Source organism: Corvus hawaiiensis, chromosome 1 (assembly GCF_020740725.1).
Source record: "Corvus hawaiiensis isolate bCorHaw1 chromosome 1, bCorHaw1.pri.cur, whole genome shotgun sequence".
Taxonomy (NCBI): Eukaryota; Metazoa; Chordata; class Aves; order Passeriformes; family Corvidae; genus Corvus; species Corvus hawaiiensis.
Genome location: NC_063213.1, coordinates 84,506,830 through 84,522,675, shown reverse-complemented (window position 1 = coordinate 84,522,675; position 15,846 = coordinate 84,506,830). Strand labels below are relative to the sequence as shown.

General features: G+C 37.8%; 1 protein-coding gene across 2 annotated transcripts in view; it reads left to right on the top strand.

Moving 5' to 3' along the window:
- Positions 1-15,846, top strand: part of ADCY2 (adenylate cyclase 2) — a 205,883-nt gene that overhangs the window by 169,364 nt on the left and 20,673 nt on the right. For both annotated transcript variants that reach the window (XM_048312183.1, XM_048312174.1), the window contains exons 16-18: positions 2,203-2,340; positions 11,632-11,751; positions 15,471-15,655. In XM_048312183.1, the coding sequence (XP_048168140.1) occupies positions 2,203-2,340; positions 11,632-11,751; positions 15,471-15,655 (443 nt within the window). The remainder of the gene's footprint in view (positions 1-2,202; positions 2,341-11,631; positions 11,752-15,470; positions 15,656-15,846) is intronic.

Genomic DNA, 15,846 nt, shown 5'->3' with positions numbered 1-15,846 from the left:
CCCTTTTGATCATCACCAGGTCTTCGTGTTTGATTTGATTAGCCTCTCATCAGATAACATAAACCCTGTAAAATTCATAATAAAATATATCTGATTTAGACCAGATAATTTATTTCCATCATTAGCTTATTTTCTTGGAATTTCTAATCCTAAAGACTTTCCTTGAACAGTATGCCTCCCTGTAATGTAATTCAGAAAGAACAGAGTGTACAGCTTTATAGATATGATTTCTTAGCTATTTTATATTCCTAGTACTTTCTCAGTGTACTTGCCTAGTTTTGTCCCTAATGCAACTTAAACTATTCCAGCTGCTTTTAAATTTCCAAGAAAATCACGGAACAATGTAGGTTAAGTTGTAATAAAGTTCCATGTGAGCTATAAAAAAGGTAAAGAGTAATTAAGGCATGATTTCATGACTGTTCTAATTTGCCATAAATCCATGCTCCCTGACTCAGTGGGTTTTAGGCAGACTAGACAGAGAACTAAATTATTCATTTTCACACAGATCCAATCCCTGCATCCATCGGAACACTCCCCTTCTGTAGCAGCAGCAGCAATCAAAGCTTTGTGCTTTTTACTGTATTGAAGTGGGAGGGATGACAAAACTTCTCTAAAAACTATATGTGGATTCAAATTATTTTGAAATTTGCTGTGTACTTAAGTGTGAAGAACAAGGTTGGGGAGCTCAAAAAGCCTTTTGAGCAGGATTTTTTTTGTTCAAAAATGCAGGTCCTTTGAGTTTATGTATTTGGGTGAGGTTTTAATATGGGGGAGGAGTAATGTGTATATAAAAGCTGCATGTTTTTTCTCCTTTTCTTTGTCCATCCTTGAGATTCCAATGATTGTTTCGACCTTCCTGAAACTGATCTCAGCCTGTCCAATTCAGCAAAACTCCCTGTCATAAAAGGAAACAATATGTAAAAAAAGCTCTGCATATGCAGAGGATTTGTCCAAATAATGCATAATTAGGAGTGAAAGGCTTATGTACAGTATGATAAAGACCTTCATGCAAAATGCATCACATGTGTTGGGTAGTGGTGTAATTTAGCATAATGTGCCATAGCTATTGAACCTGAGCAAATAGATCAGTGCTGTAAGTTAAGTCCTGTGTTTGCTAGTTTTTTGTGCTTGAGTTCTCATTCCTGAGCTTGTATCTCTGCTGATGGCTGGGGCTGGGGTGAAAGCAATATGCAGAGCAATCTCAGATAATATTAAGTAAATAGAGAAAACACATTGAAAAAACCAATTATTTTTGTGGGATTGTCATGTTCCTTAACTTTTCTTTGCCTTTTTTACAGAGGTTTCCATAAAACTGAATTTGACATTTGGAAAGGGCACAAGATGCTTCTAGGCAACCTTATCTCCTCATTGTTAAAGTTTTGAGAAAATTAATGTTTATTGGATGTGTCACAAATTGTTGTTTATTCTGTGTGAGCCTCTTGTGCCTCTAGGCACTATGTATGTATGAATGGAGACTTTGCAATGTCTTCTTAGAAGCAGATTAAATGAGTCAGAGTTTTTTATTGTTAATTTTTGCCACTACGTAAAAAAAATTTTTCTATTCACTGAATACTCTTTGTGTCAAATTTAAGTCCAGTTTTCTATGAAATGCTTATTTGCCTTCTAGATAGTTTTAGTGAAGGTTGATTTGCTTTGTTGAGTTATTTTCGATTTAAAACTAATTATTAAACAAGATTCCAAAAAAATGAAAGAAAACCCCGGAAACTCTCCTGTTTTGAGGGCTCCAGGGATATAGCTAGCCTTTATTCTGTGTCAAAGACTTTGCAGAGTCATTATTTACATTTTGAAGTTTCCAGAGGCTACTAAATGTGACTCTTTCAATTCAGTCAAGGCACGTCAGTTTATTTTCAAGGGTTTTGCTGATGTTAAAGGTGATGACACTGCTGTCAACTCTGTATTTTGCTATTATTATAATATATACTGAATGTTTAGTAAGGTACTTGAAAATTATAATTATTTAATGGAAGTGATTGTCATCGCAGGTATTTTAAATAAATTTCTTTCTTTTCATGTTTAATCATGATCTGTAATTCTCATGAGACTATAATAGTTAAACAGTTCTGTACAATGTTTCAAGATTGATGCTGCCCTCAATCTTGAGGTGTCTTAGTTCTACCCTTGTTTATACTAATTAATATACTAATGATATTTTTTTCTCTTTTCTAAACTCTTTGTGCTTAGCAATGTAGCAAGAAAGCATCAGCTTCGTTGTTGTGGATCCTGAAATCATCTGGAATAATTGCAAACCGTCCTTGGCCAAGGATCACTCTTACATTCACAACCACTGCTATAATATTAACCATGGCTGTATTCAACATGGTAAGGGAAAAAGGGGTAATTTTTCGTGGTTCTTTGCTCATTTAAGATTTGTCATTGTTGTGTTATTCAGTATTTGTTTAGATGTTAAATTTATGTTCTGTGGCTATGCCAGGAACATATGTGATAACAATTGCCAGAGACAGAAATGTAAAGCAGAGCAAAAAAAATTCATGCTGTGTAATGGAGACCTCTGCAAGCAGGATGCGCAACAAGAGCTCAGACCCTGGCTAAATTTGCTAAAGAAAAATATTATTTATAATGAATAGAAAACAATTAAATCCCAGGTTTGAATTGTGCATAGATGACTCAGAAAAACAGCCCTTCTGAATAAATGAAGTATCTCCTCACAGGATGTGTGGAAGAGTTTGCATGAAACAAACTAAGCTCTATTCAGTTTTGTGATGCTCCCCAAAATGATCATAATGTATACATTATTGATTTCACGTGCTTGTCTTTTTCTAAAATAAGAAAGAAAATCAAAGTTACATCAAAACTTCAAAAGTACTGAACTCCAAATTCATTAGGGCTTATGTCTGCTTAAGTGATTTCAACCTGTGCTTTTCTCTCCTAACCAGGAAAATCCATGTAATTCTATTATTCTTTTGCAGCTGTAGCAATCATAGAGTAAATCTGGCATTAATGCTCTCAAAGCATGAATCTTAATGATCTCGTTCAGTGTGAAGGGTCTGTTCTCTAATGGATGAGCAATATATGGGATCAAAAATCTTCCTTTGTTTTGTCTTGTTGGCTAAGGTGGATTCTGTTTGTAAATCTGTGAAAGTGTTCCAGTTCAGTTCTGTATCTGCAAAATGGGAACTCTAACATTTATTTAGGCAGTGTTTTCATTGCAACATTAATGCATAGATATTATTCACATTTCAAGTGAGTAAGATTCACATTTCAGTGCTTTTGAAATTGCAACTCTAATGCTTCCCTGAGTTGTGGTACTTTTGTTACTTAGGATTCATAAAGGACTTAGAGATTGATGGTATCTACACTGTTCTATTTTGTTTTCTCACATTTCAGGGGACCCTTAGTCAATCATTTGTTACACTAAGTACTAAACTTGTCCAAATTATGTAATGTGGGCTTTTAAATGTGAACACTTGAAATTTCTGGTAGAGTGTTCTCTCCATTTTTACTGTTAAGTTTTCCTAGCTTGTTAATGTTAGTTTTCTCTTCTTCCTTTTTCCTGCTTTTTTTGAAGGAGAGGAGAGAAACTCTAAACCAATTCCATTTTCAAAATCTAAAATTCACCTAGCTGAATTTAGTGTGTAAGGCTGGGAGAAGAGAAACTCAAAGAAGCAGTGGCTGGAAATGAGAATATAAGCTGACTTTTCAGCCGTGAAAGCAGTTAGCAATGGAAATAATTATTCTGAAAAGCTGTTGATTCTCCATTAGCTGAAGACTCTGTGCCTTTTTGAATGACAACCTTGAGCCATGCAAAAGTTATGGAACAGCATAAACCCCAGAGATGTAGTACCTTGTAAAATGAAGATCAGGTTAGATTTTCCCTTATTTTCAACTCTGTAAATATATCAGAAGAAAAGAAAGAACTTACTTGGGTTGAAAGTATACTTTGAGTTAGACTTTGTGCATATGGTTATTTAGTAAGTTAAAAAATGTAAAAGGAGATATAGTCAGCAACAGTTTTTTGCTTAGACTAAAGTTCTACTAGTGTGTACAGTCCATTTCAGATTTGGCCTTCAAGTAGTAAAAGACATTCTAGCAAAAAAAAGGAGTTGTTCAGTACATAATTTTTAGATAGAGGTTTTAATTTTATTGGCTCACTTCCAATTTTATGTGGACTGAATATTATAGTAAAACCTAATAGGCTGTATTTTAAAGTCTCAGTGCCTTGTCAGCAATGTTGCAATGTTACAAATAATCATGTTCCATGATATTCATGAGATGATAATTTTAAGTACAATTTCCACCTTGAAACTAAACCTGAATAGTTTGACTAGCAAAAATGACTTCAAATGTGACTGTGAAATTTGCATTAGCAAATTGTGGGAGAGACTCTGAAGCATCATTATTATATCTCCAAGCAACATATACTTAATAGCAGAGTCCATTAACTGCATTGATTTCCATGAACCCTTTCAGTAGAAAAAGGCAAAATGTAGCCATTAGGATTTAACGGAGATAAAAAGTGTCTAACCATGCCACACCTAATAAATCATCATTAAGACCAAAATGTCAAATAAAACTCAGTCTTCATGGTCAAGGGACAGTGGAAAAGAGTGGGGGTGCAATTTTGTTTGAAATTAGCTGTTTTAGCAGACATCTGAATTTCTTCTTCAGGTTTGAGATGTATGTAGTCCTGATCAGTGGAGGGAAGTTAAAAATCAGCTAACATGACACAAGTATCAAATACTTCTGAGCTGAAGGGAGAGGGTACACATTAGATCTGGTGATCCATTCAGCATTAGGTCTGGTGCTGTATGGAGAGAAGGACAACTGTCAGTGGCTGAGGAAAGCTGTTTTTGTCGAGCTGACCTGCTTTAAACTGAACATGAGAAAGTATCCTGCACAGAGCAATCCAGGCATCCCAGAGGGACAGTAGGACTGCATGACTGCAAAGGATCAATAGTTGGTAGCTGAAGGAACGACTGCATACAATACATCAAAGGACTGTGCCTCACCATCCTCTGGGATCCATGTGATCTCAAGGAACATGGAAAGAGTCCTGCAACAGCTCCTTGTTTCAGTGACTTCTGCATCAAATGCATGAATGGTTCTTGGCACAGCAACAAGATCTCAGGGTTATACTGTCCCACTAACTCTTAACTACCAGCTTTAAGATTCAGGGTCATAGAATAATAGAGTAGTTTGGGTTCAAAAGAATCTTAAAAGGTCACACAGTTCAACTCCCCCTTGCCATGGGCATGGACATCTTCAACTAAATCAGGTTGCTCAGAGCCCTGTCTAACCTGACTTTGAGTGTTTCCAGGAATGGGGTATCCAACACCTCTCTGGGAAACCTGTTCCAGTGCCTCACCACCCCCATCATAAAAAAAATGTTTCCTTATATCTTGTCCAAATCTACCCTTTTTTAGTTTAAAACCATTACCCTTTGTCTGTCACAACAGACCCTGCTCCAGAGTTTTTCCCCATCTTTCTTGTAGGCCCTTCAGGTTCTGGAAGGTGCTCTAAGGTCTCCCTGGAGAGTTGTTCAGGCTGAACAACCCCAGCTCTCTCAGCCTTGTCTTCATTGGAGAGGTGCTGCAGCACTCTGATAATCTTTGTGGCCCTTCTGTAGATATTACTTGCTTTCCTGTCTTTTCATCCAGTGAATTTTAGCTTCTGGACTGTTTCCTCTGAAAGAGCATGTGTTTAGGAATGTGAAGACTGAGAGAGGTTTGAGTGTTTTTGCTCCATTGGTTAATGTACGTCTGTGAGCACGAGCTGCCTTTAATGATGCAAGTATTAGCCTCCTCTAAGTCATGAATGATACCCTGTTTTAAATAATGACAAATAATTAATCAAACCTGCTTTCATTCTCTTAGTGGAAAGTTAGTTTCTTTAAGGTACCTTCCTTTTAGTGTAGCTGACTCTGTTAATACAGTTGCTGACCTTGTATTTTTAATTGTCAAGCTCTTTGGCACATACACTCTAATTATACATCCTGACAGTGCCTGGCACATTGAAGACCCTGTTTTGGAGGGTGCCTAATGCATGTCTTTCAAGAAGAATAAACAGACACTGCCTAGAGGTTGACCTGGCCTGGGAGTCAGAAGCAGAAAGTGGAATGCACAGCTGAAGTCATATTATTTAAGTCATACTTGCAGTGCTCAGTCACAAATCTATTCCAGATTATAGACAGGATTTAAGAAACTTTAAAGAATCAGTATCAGTCTAGGTCCACTAGATTAGCAGAGATGCACTAGCAGGTGAGACACTGCTCTGAAATCATGTTTACAGCAGCTCTGGTTTCTTTCAAGGGTGTGGGAAGAGATGTGCTGTCACTGCCTTTGTAAGTGAGGATCTCTCCATATCTGTCAAACACAGAAATCATGGTGTCTGAGTCTGTAAAGGCCCAGCAGGCTCCTCATCTCTCTTGTTGGTGGGACAAGAGAGAACAAGGCAGGGACTTGCCACTGCATATTGCCTTTGCAGGGGGCTGGGAATTGAATACATGGTGGCACAAAGACAGTCATGCATTTTCACTTGCTACCCAAACTTTAATAAAAAATAATTTTTGAGCAACTTTAATTTGGTACATTTGACTGTTATCAAGAGACATGCCACAACATACCAAATAACACAGATTCATGAGCACTTTGATGTTAAGAAGTCTTGTACAAACCCAGAGGCAAAATGCTCTAAAAATTCTGCTAAATGCATTTCAGTACTCTCTGGATTTTCATCACCCACCCCTTTACAACTTACCAATATCTCAGTATCACTGTTATTTAGTAAAAAAATGCATAATAGTCTTGGTAGGAACTTAGCATTCCAGGCTGTCCTTAAACTTCCGCTTATGATCTTGTGAAGAGGGGGCATGATACCAGAGTTTGTGATTCTTCACGCTATTCTTGGGGCATTCTTGTGAGGATCTGGGAATAAAAGTCCTGACTCACCTGCCAGAGCAACTGGCATTTTTCAGTGGAAGCTGTGATAGGCATTCTACATCCAAATGCTTTCATACCTCAGTGAGAAAGATGACTTCTTTTTAATGAGATCTAAACTAGTGTATTATGTTGTTGTTTTCAAAGAACAAAATAGATGCACTAATTTGCTTTTCCCGTGTTTTGGGGGGAGGGTCTGTCACCACATGGCTCCCATTGAAAGCAGGTATTTTCATTATGCAAAGCAGAAAAAAGTCAGAACTAAGGATTGCAGGTTATGTGAACGCAAGAAAAGAAAAAGCTGTTAGAATATATGAAGTTAAAATAAGAATTTAATGGTAGCATGCTCAGACATTTCCTGGCAAACATTGGAATTCATAAAAAATACTGCTTTCATTTGAGTCATTTGAGTAGGTGTGACTGCTTAGTAGGACTGAACCTACTCTTACAAAAAATACTATGTTGAAGAACAATATGTATCTTTAAAGCGTGATAGCAGATGTAGATAACTGATGAGAGACAAGAAAGACAAGTGAAAACACATCATTCAGAAATAAGTGTTGTTTGGCTCATGGCAGGTGACAACACTTCCATATCCTTTTTTTTTCCTTTTTATTAATAGATTAATTTATTAATATATGCAAAGATATACCATATTTCATATAATGTTCTGTGTATACAGGTAACATTTATAGGTCAGAAGTGCCTTGTGCAAAGTTCAAAACCAAAATTAAAATGCTTTAATATAAATTAACATATATAAATATGCATACCATATGTGTTTCTAGATTATAATTGTGTTTGAGTTCTTCATGTTATATAATCTTTGCTCTGGGGACATGAATAAGGTGGGATTCTGAAACTAAATATTTCATGTTTACAGAAAAAGTATATGCACTGTTAGTTGGATGTGGGGGCCCTTGGCAGATGCCCTTGTTAACAAAAGCTATTAAATAGCTGGAGGCAGGGAGGAGGAGTAAATCCTCAAAGCTGTCTGAAGGGCTTTTGCCCAAAATTATTCCTGTTAAAAGAGGCAGGCGAGCATCAGCTGGCTCAAAAAGTAACCAAATGACTTCAGAAAATTCTTAAGTAAAGAAGGAAATAATGTGAAAAGAAGTATAAAAAACACAGAATCACAGAATGGGTCAGGTTGGAAGAGACCACAGCGGTCATCTGGTCCAGCCTCCCTGCTCAAGCTGGGTCATCCCACAGCACATGGCACAGGATTGTGTCCAGATGGTTCTTGAATATCTCCAGTGAGGGAGACTCCACAACGTCTCTGGGCAATGTGGAAATGTGAAACAGGAGACAGAGAGCTATGAGTGAAAGCAGATGACTGTCAAAACACTATTTTGACACTGTCATAAGTCACCCCTCTGGCATCACACCTCTGCCTCAGCCAGCAGGAGCAGCCTCCCTGTCAGATACTGTGAGCTGCCTGCCATGCAAATGGGCAGGAAACAGCATGGGCTGGGACAAGCAGGGACCATGGCTCAGGTTTGTCACTGCACATGGACTCGCAGGGCTCACTCTCCAGCATGTGCATTGACAGCTTGCAGGGAGCTGCACAGGGGCACATAAAACTAGAGCACCTGCATCTCCTTTCAGGAGGGTGTGCCAGAACCCTGCATTCCCAGAAGAGGGAGTGTGTACATTTCACCCACACATCCTGTGGGAAGAGGCAGATGTGGGTGTAACTCTGCATGTGCACGTCATTAGAGCTCTTTGGGATCAGTTATAGAAGGATGTTACAACATCTGTAGGTGTTTATTAACATTTTGTAGGGTCTGTTTTTGTGGTTTATCTGTTATATTTCTGGTACTGATCCTGGTCCTGACTTTGTACTTCACTGATGGCAGGTTAATTATGTGTAGTTTCACATACACAGTCATGTTAGAGAAGGAAAACAACCTGAAAGTGCAACTGTACAAACACAGGTGAGTGCCAGCTTGGTATTTGTAATACGTGGCATATTGAAGACCTTCACAAATCCACAACCTTGGACTTCTGCTGAAGGGGAGTTACAGAGATAATGGTTTCAGACTCTTCTCAGCAGAGCTACAAAACATAACCTGGGTGGTGACATGGGAGGTTGGATAGTGTTTAGAAAGACAAAAGAAGTCACTGTGCATGTACAGTGCTGAGACCGTTGCTAAGGGGGATTGTGGGGTCTCTGTCCTTGCAAGTTTCCAAGACTTGGCTGTACAGAACTATGACTGACAGATTTAACATTAGTACATCAATAAACCATTTTGATCCACATTTAGTTGCTCTGAGTGAAGCAGTTCAGGTTTTCTCTGTAACAGTAGTTAAAGACAGAAATGAAGAAAGAATTTAGAGGTCGGTTACACGGTGACGACCTGCAGAGAACAGCGTGTGAGAGGGAGGTGACCTGTGGATCTCTACTCTAGTCAACCACATGTGGATTTTCATATTTAGTGTATAAGAGGAACTATGAAATTCACTAATGAATTAAGGTGACAGTTAGTGTCTGTGAGGTATGGCTTGGAATTTTAGAAAGGAAGAAGTCAGGTGTGGATTTGAGTGCAGAGAGAAACAATGGACTCTACACGATTCAATGTGAATCAGGCAGAAGCCATTTTATTGATGAATTAGTGTCCCTAATATACAATTCTTGCTTTCCCTATGCACAATCGTGCATAATTGTTATTGGTTAAGGCCTATTTCCACACGCTACTTTATGCTTTATGATTGGCTCTTGTATGTGTGTCACCTCGTCCATCGTGTACGTCACAACTGTCCTTCAGTTTGCATTTTCTTATCCTTTTCTTCCTTTGCTTGTTCCTCATTCACATCCTCCCCAGTGCTGCTTGTTCCTTTCTCACAACCTCCCCATGGACTCTTTCCCTGTGTACGTGCTTAAGTCCTTCTGTCTTACATGCTCTGGTTCTTCTCTTTTATGGCTGGTCCACGATATGTCCATTTTCTAGTAAAAACATGGTTTCCACATTTGAGTAAAAGAACTAGGATGAAATTTAGTAGTAAAAAGCTCAAGATTATAGTTGGTCTGACAGGTTAGTGACAAGAAATTCTGATACATGTTGGAAGCTCATCAGGTGGATAGGTGATGAGTTCAGGATTTTAATTAATTATGTGGGCTTAATGTCAACTCAGCTGAATCACAATAACCATCCATGTGACTGCTTTGAACTCATGGTAAGTATAAACTGCATTTACCTAGGTGAGTCCCAATGAAGGAAAGCTACCTCACATTTGCTGAGCATGGTGTTAGTGGCTGGGGTGATGTCCACGTGCAGAATGTGTTAAGCTCCTATAACATCATCATCTGTCTGAGCCCCAGCTGCATGAGGTACAGTGAGCTGTTAAGGTTTTGTAGCTGTGAGCAAAGGAGCATAATTCTAGATATATAAATTCAATTTTTATATTCAATTTATTCCATGCATATAAGTACCTCAAAGGCAGGTGTAAGAGGATGGTGCCAGACTCTTCAGTGGTGCCCAGAGACAGGATGAGAGGCAATGGCCATAAACTAAAACACAAGAAGTTCCATCTCAACATGAGGAAGAACTTCTTTATATTGAGGGTGGAAAAAGCTGCCCCGGGAGGTCATGGACTCTCCCTGTCTGGAGCCATTCAAAACCCACCTGAACATGTTCCTGGGTAACCTGATCTAGGTGACCATGCCTTGGCAGGGGGGGTTGAACTGCATGATCTCCAGAGGTCCCTTCCAACCCTAACGATTCTGTGATTCTAGGATGTACGGAAATACATTTTCTGCAGAATTAGTGTTAGAACTATTGCATGACCTACTGATAAAATCTGGGAAGCGTGTTTGCAGTTTTGGTCACTCAGAAGGCTGAATTGAAAGAAATATGTACAGAGGGTGACTACTAGACTAATTAGGGGAATGAAGAGCTTGTTTTCAGGGAAGGAAGTAGAAAAAACATAGATTGATGAGTACAATGAAGGCTGAGATGATACTAAATATTAGGACTGTAAATACTCGGGAGAGAAAGAAGCCATGTGAAAGCTAAAGGATGAGATTATGACAAGAAGAAAAACATGAGAACTGGCCACGAATAGTGGTTAAATGTAGAAACAGCTTAAATGTTGAGATTCAAACTACTGGAATTAATGTAGTCACCAAAATCTAAATTAAGAAAGCACTGGATCATTGCATCAAGAGGGTCTGTATGATGATGGTTTCGTGTGTGATTACTGGCTGAATTTGATGACCCAGGAGATACTGGATCCACTTTTCTGTTTCAATGACATTAGTCCCGATATTAATGTCAGCATTATTATGTTATTGCATCTGTGTAAACCAACTTCAGTAAAGACTTCTTATTCTTTTTTTAATTCTTCCTGTGTTTAAATAGGACGTTCAGTTGAGGTAAACCCAGGAATTATTCATATCGAATTTATTTCATCATCGTCTCTTGTGTGTTTGAGATTCTGCTATATGAAAATAATATAACAAAGAGCCTTTTGTCTTTTATTCCAGTGGAAAGTGTCAGATGAAGGTTAAAAAAGTTGTTTTTGTTTGAGAATGCAGGAACAAGGAGTCATGTTATGTCATTTTCCTTTTCCTATTTCAAAGTAAGATACAAAATAATAGTGAAATACCAAAGTTAAATGGTTACTGGCAAGGCTTTCTCTGCTTCTCCATTTCTGTTCTCTATTTTGACCTTAAACAGCTGTCATACTAATGGATTATATGTTTATTTTTTTCTAGTTTTTCCTGGATAATGCTGTGATAGCTTTTCCCTCAGTTCTTAATTCATCAAATGCAAGTTTTTCTAATTCAAGTATTCAGACACGGTGGTGTATACAAAATAACTGTTTTTTCCTACCGGTAAGTTAATTTTACAATTCTTTGTTTGTTTACAACAATTACATTAAATTGACTGTTACCAGATCTGCTTGAAGTTAAACACCCACCCATTTTTAAGACTGCAGAAAAAGCTTGATTTTTTTTTTTTAGTCAGCTGCAACTGCATTTGAAGTAAGTGGGAAGTTAAATGAGATTAGTACTTCTGAAAATAGAGATTTTAATGAATGTCAGATTAAAAAAGCTGGAAACAGCATGATAACAAGGAAGCTTAACTCATCTGTGCTAACACGTTGCAAGATACCAAGATAACACACAGTGTCTCCAAAGCAGACTGTGCACTGAAAGCCAGGTTAGTCTGCAGACAGTTTTCCCATGGTGGGAATATTTTCAGGTGGCTGACCTGAAAATATTCACCACTTACATCACTGACAGTGGAATTGTCACACTCCTGTCATTGTGTATTTGATAAGAGATGGGGTGAGAGGGGTGGAAATAAAACTCTCATGTACCACTGTATAAACTGCTTAAGAGATCTGAGTTGATCTGAAGAAGATCTCTTAGTGTGAACAAAAGCACAACGGCACACGCAAGAGGAGGGGGAAGGACATTGCTGCGAAAAAGTGGGAGCTGTGTCCTAGAGAGCAGTGATTCTTAGAAGGACTACAAAAGACCTGCAGTTGAAAATAACAAGCCATATATTGTATCAAAATAGGTCAGCTGGGTTGTATGAATAAGCTGGTGGCGGCAAGAGGAGAAGGGAGATTATTTTATCTCTGTGGTGAAATAATGAGACCATTACCAAAACTATGTGTCCTGATTTCAGGATTTATAGCTTTTAAAGTATTAAAACACATTCTTTCATCTAAGACAATTCATCTTTGATAGACTGGCATGAAAAAATTATGTTAAAATTTCACTTCTGACATTAATAAATGAAAAATTTAAGTTAGCTAAAGATTTAAAAACCTTTAAAACATCTCTCAAATACACATTGTTTTCATCCTCAGACACTGCATATATTTCAGCTTGAAAAAGCTACAAAGTCCTTTTGAGTTACCAGTTTTGATATTTTTTTTCTTTTTTATTCTGGGAATAAAATTTCTCTCTCTTCACCGTATAAGATATTGAATACTTAAGCTGACAAATGTTTGTTTCCTTAAATTAAAAATTTGTTATTTTGAATCTGTGTGTTAGTTTCAAGCTTTATTCATGTCGATAAACTTTATGTGATTTATGATAGTAAACCTGACATCTATTGACTGTCATCTAAAATGAGTACATAGGAGCTTTGGGAATTACCTTAGCCCCAATTGAATTCAGTTCATTTTGAAGCAAAGCAACTGATCTGCCTCCTTCTCTACCCCCCAAAATAACTTTTTTGATTGGTATAGCTTACTTTTTAAAAATACTTAGCAAAGATTCATCAGTAAATTATAGGGACATTTTTGTGTTTAATTTGTTCAGTTTTGCTGTGATGCTTCTGTCATTTCCATGTAATAGAAGTTGATGTGTGTATCTGTTCCTGGGAAAAAATACAGTCTGGTGTCAGTGCTGCCACCTCCACATGTTAAAAGAAATAGAAGTTATAATACCGACATCTAAAAGATGCAGTTTTGGGATATATTTTATTTTACTAGGAAATTTTTTACAAAATGACTTTGTCCTCAAGTTCTTCTCTATTGACATATGGGAGTAGAACTCCTTCTTACTTCAGTAAAGGTCTTTACACCCACAGAACTGTAGGTCTTAAATTTTAAGAGAAGAGAGCAAATGCACTGGGCTGGATCCTAAGTGTGTAGTACCCGGGTGCAAGGCACCAGACTTGTGATCCCAGTAAGAGAGGCACTCGGCCTGTCAGGTATTGGTTAAAATACCTTTATTAGAGCTAGAACAAGAAAGAAAAAGAGGATAGATGGAGTTACACCCCTTCAGATGCTGAGAATCTTGATTTGTACAGCATGAGGTGCAGATTCTGTCTGTGGAGAGGTTACCCTGCATTTTCCTCCTCTGAGCTGTTAGAGAATTTTCTTAAAAGGAAACATTGCTATTCACTGCTTCAGCTGTCAGACAAAAATGACATCCATGAGAACTTGCTGTTGCACTGTTGGATAAAGCCAAGGCCGCATCAGAGGTGGCATCACACTGGTACCACGTGGGAAGTGCCTGCAGGCTCCTGGGTTGTGACAAGTTGGCTGAGCTGGCTGAGGTTGTCCTGTGGCTGAGGGATGCACTAAGCAGACCAGGGGTCTGCACCTGCTCAGCTTCACTGCTCTGCGGATTGCCAGACTCTCCAGGTCTGCTTTTGCTTACTGAAACACTGCATTGCAATGCAAGGTCTGCATTCTTAAATGTGTGGCTGTTCCACTCTTTTCTAATTCATCCACCCTTGTCTGAAATATTCCATCTATTCTATGTATTCCTATGGAACACTGTCAGAGACTGTTCCACTTGAAAATTTCTGGGTCTTTGTCAAACAGTATGTGGATTCAAGACTGCCTTTGCTTGTTTCCCTTTGGAAAACTGATTTCAACAGTAGAATGCCTTATTGACTCAAAAAAGGATGCTGCTATTTTTATGTAACACCAAATTTGGAGTGTGACCTCCTCTGAAATGCAGCTATCAGAGGAGTTTCATTTTTTGGTGATTCTGAACAATAGTTCTATCTATTTCTTACTTCAACCAGATCTCCGAGCAAATTACAGTAGCAGCAAAGATTGAGATGGTAGATCAATTCTGTCTGATGGGGGCTGTGAAAATTAACCTTCTTAGTGATCCTCCAAAATTAGTATACAGTGATTCAGGTTCTGTCAAAAGTACTGCCATCAACAAGTCAACAATAGTCTGAAAATAGCATGACTAGAAATAGAATTCTTTGTAGTTTCAGAAAAGAAACTTCCTTGCAAGGTGCAGGACTGTAATTTTCAGGAAGCATTTCTGGCAAAGGTGTTGCATATTAAAGACTAAGATAATGATTCTTGTGATGATTCTTGTTTTAGCATTAATTTTGATGCCCTAATCAATTTCCAGAAAGTATCAGGAGAAAATATTGTTCCAGGAATTTAAGTTCAACCAGACATATTTTTGTTGATATATATGACATAGGAAAGAAAAGGCTTTTATTTTTTTAGCAATTGGATGTGTTTTTATATGGTTACTACTCCACAGGATTTGAGAGAAGGATTTTTTATATTTATATTATGCATAGGTCCTGTTAATGGCTTTGTATTTTTCAAATCCTAGCTGCATTTCTAGAGTTTGTAAAATTGCATATCTATGAGGTTCATAACAACTGAATATTGCATCAGTTTATAACAACTGCAAATATAGGCAATGAAATTGTTGTTTTCGGGCCTTTAGACATTTTACCTTGACCCAAATGCTAGCAAGACATCCAGAGTAATCGTGGGACTCAAGCATGAATGAAAATTTTACAGTGGAACAGGAATAAATCTTGTGTCAGTCTGCTGGCAGCAGACTCCTACATTAGATTTCAACACCATCAGTGGTATCCCACAAATGCAGATAAGTAAACCAAAAGTGTCAAAGGGTGAAAATTAGGGAGCATAAATTTATTTTTATTGGCTGTCTATAAACCATAGTGTCCCAGATTGTGATAGATTGCACACTTCAGTGGTCAGTCAATAATTTGTTTTTTAAACTAGCCTGAGCATTTTATTATGCATGGTTTCCTACTCAAGAGCCAAATTCTAAATATTTTCCATTTGATTTCTCTTTGCCAGTATTTTATATACAGCTGCATATTAGGGCTCATTTCCTGTTCTGTTTTCCTGAGGATAAATTATGAGTTGAAAATGGTAATAATGTTGATTGCGTTGGTGGGCTACAATGTCATCCTTCTGCACACTCATGGGCCCATGCTGGATGACTACAGCAAATTTATGTATGCAATGGCACCACTTAGAAGGTAGGTGGCTAACTCCAGTCTTTCTGAAGTTAAATACTACCCATGGTAGTTCTTACGTCATGGAACATACGTGTTTGGCTATGTAATCTGAGTCACAATGTAAACTCATTGTCATGCTGAAGTTAATATTTGATTTAATGTCACACCTCAGAGCATTAGAATAAAATAAGTCTGGACAAGGCATTAAAATC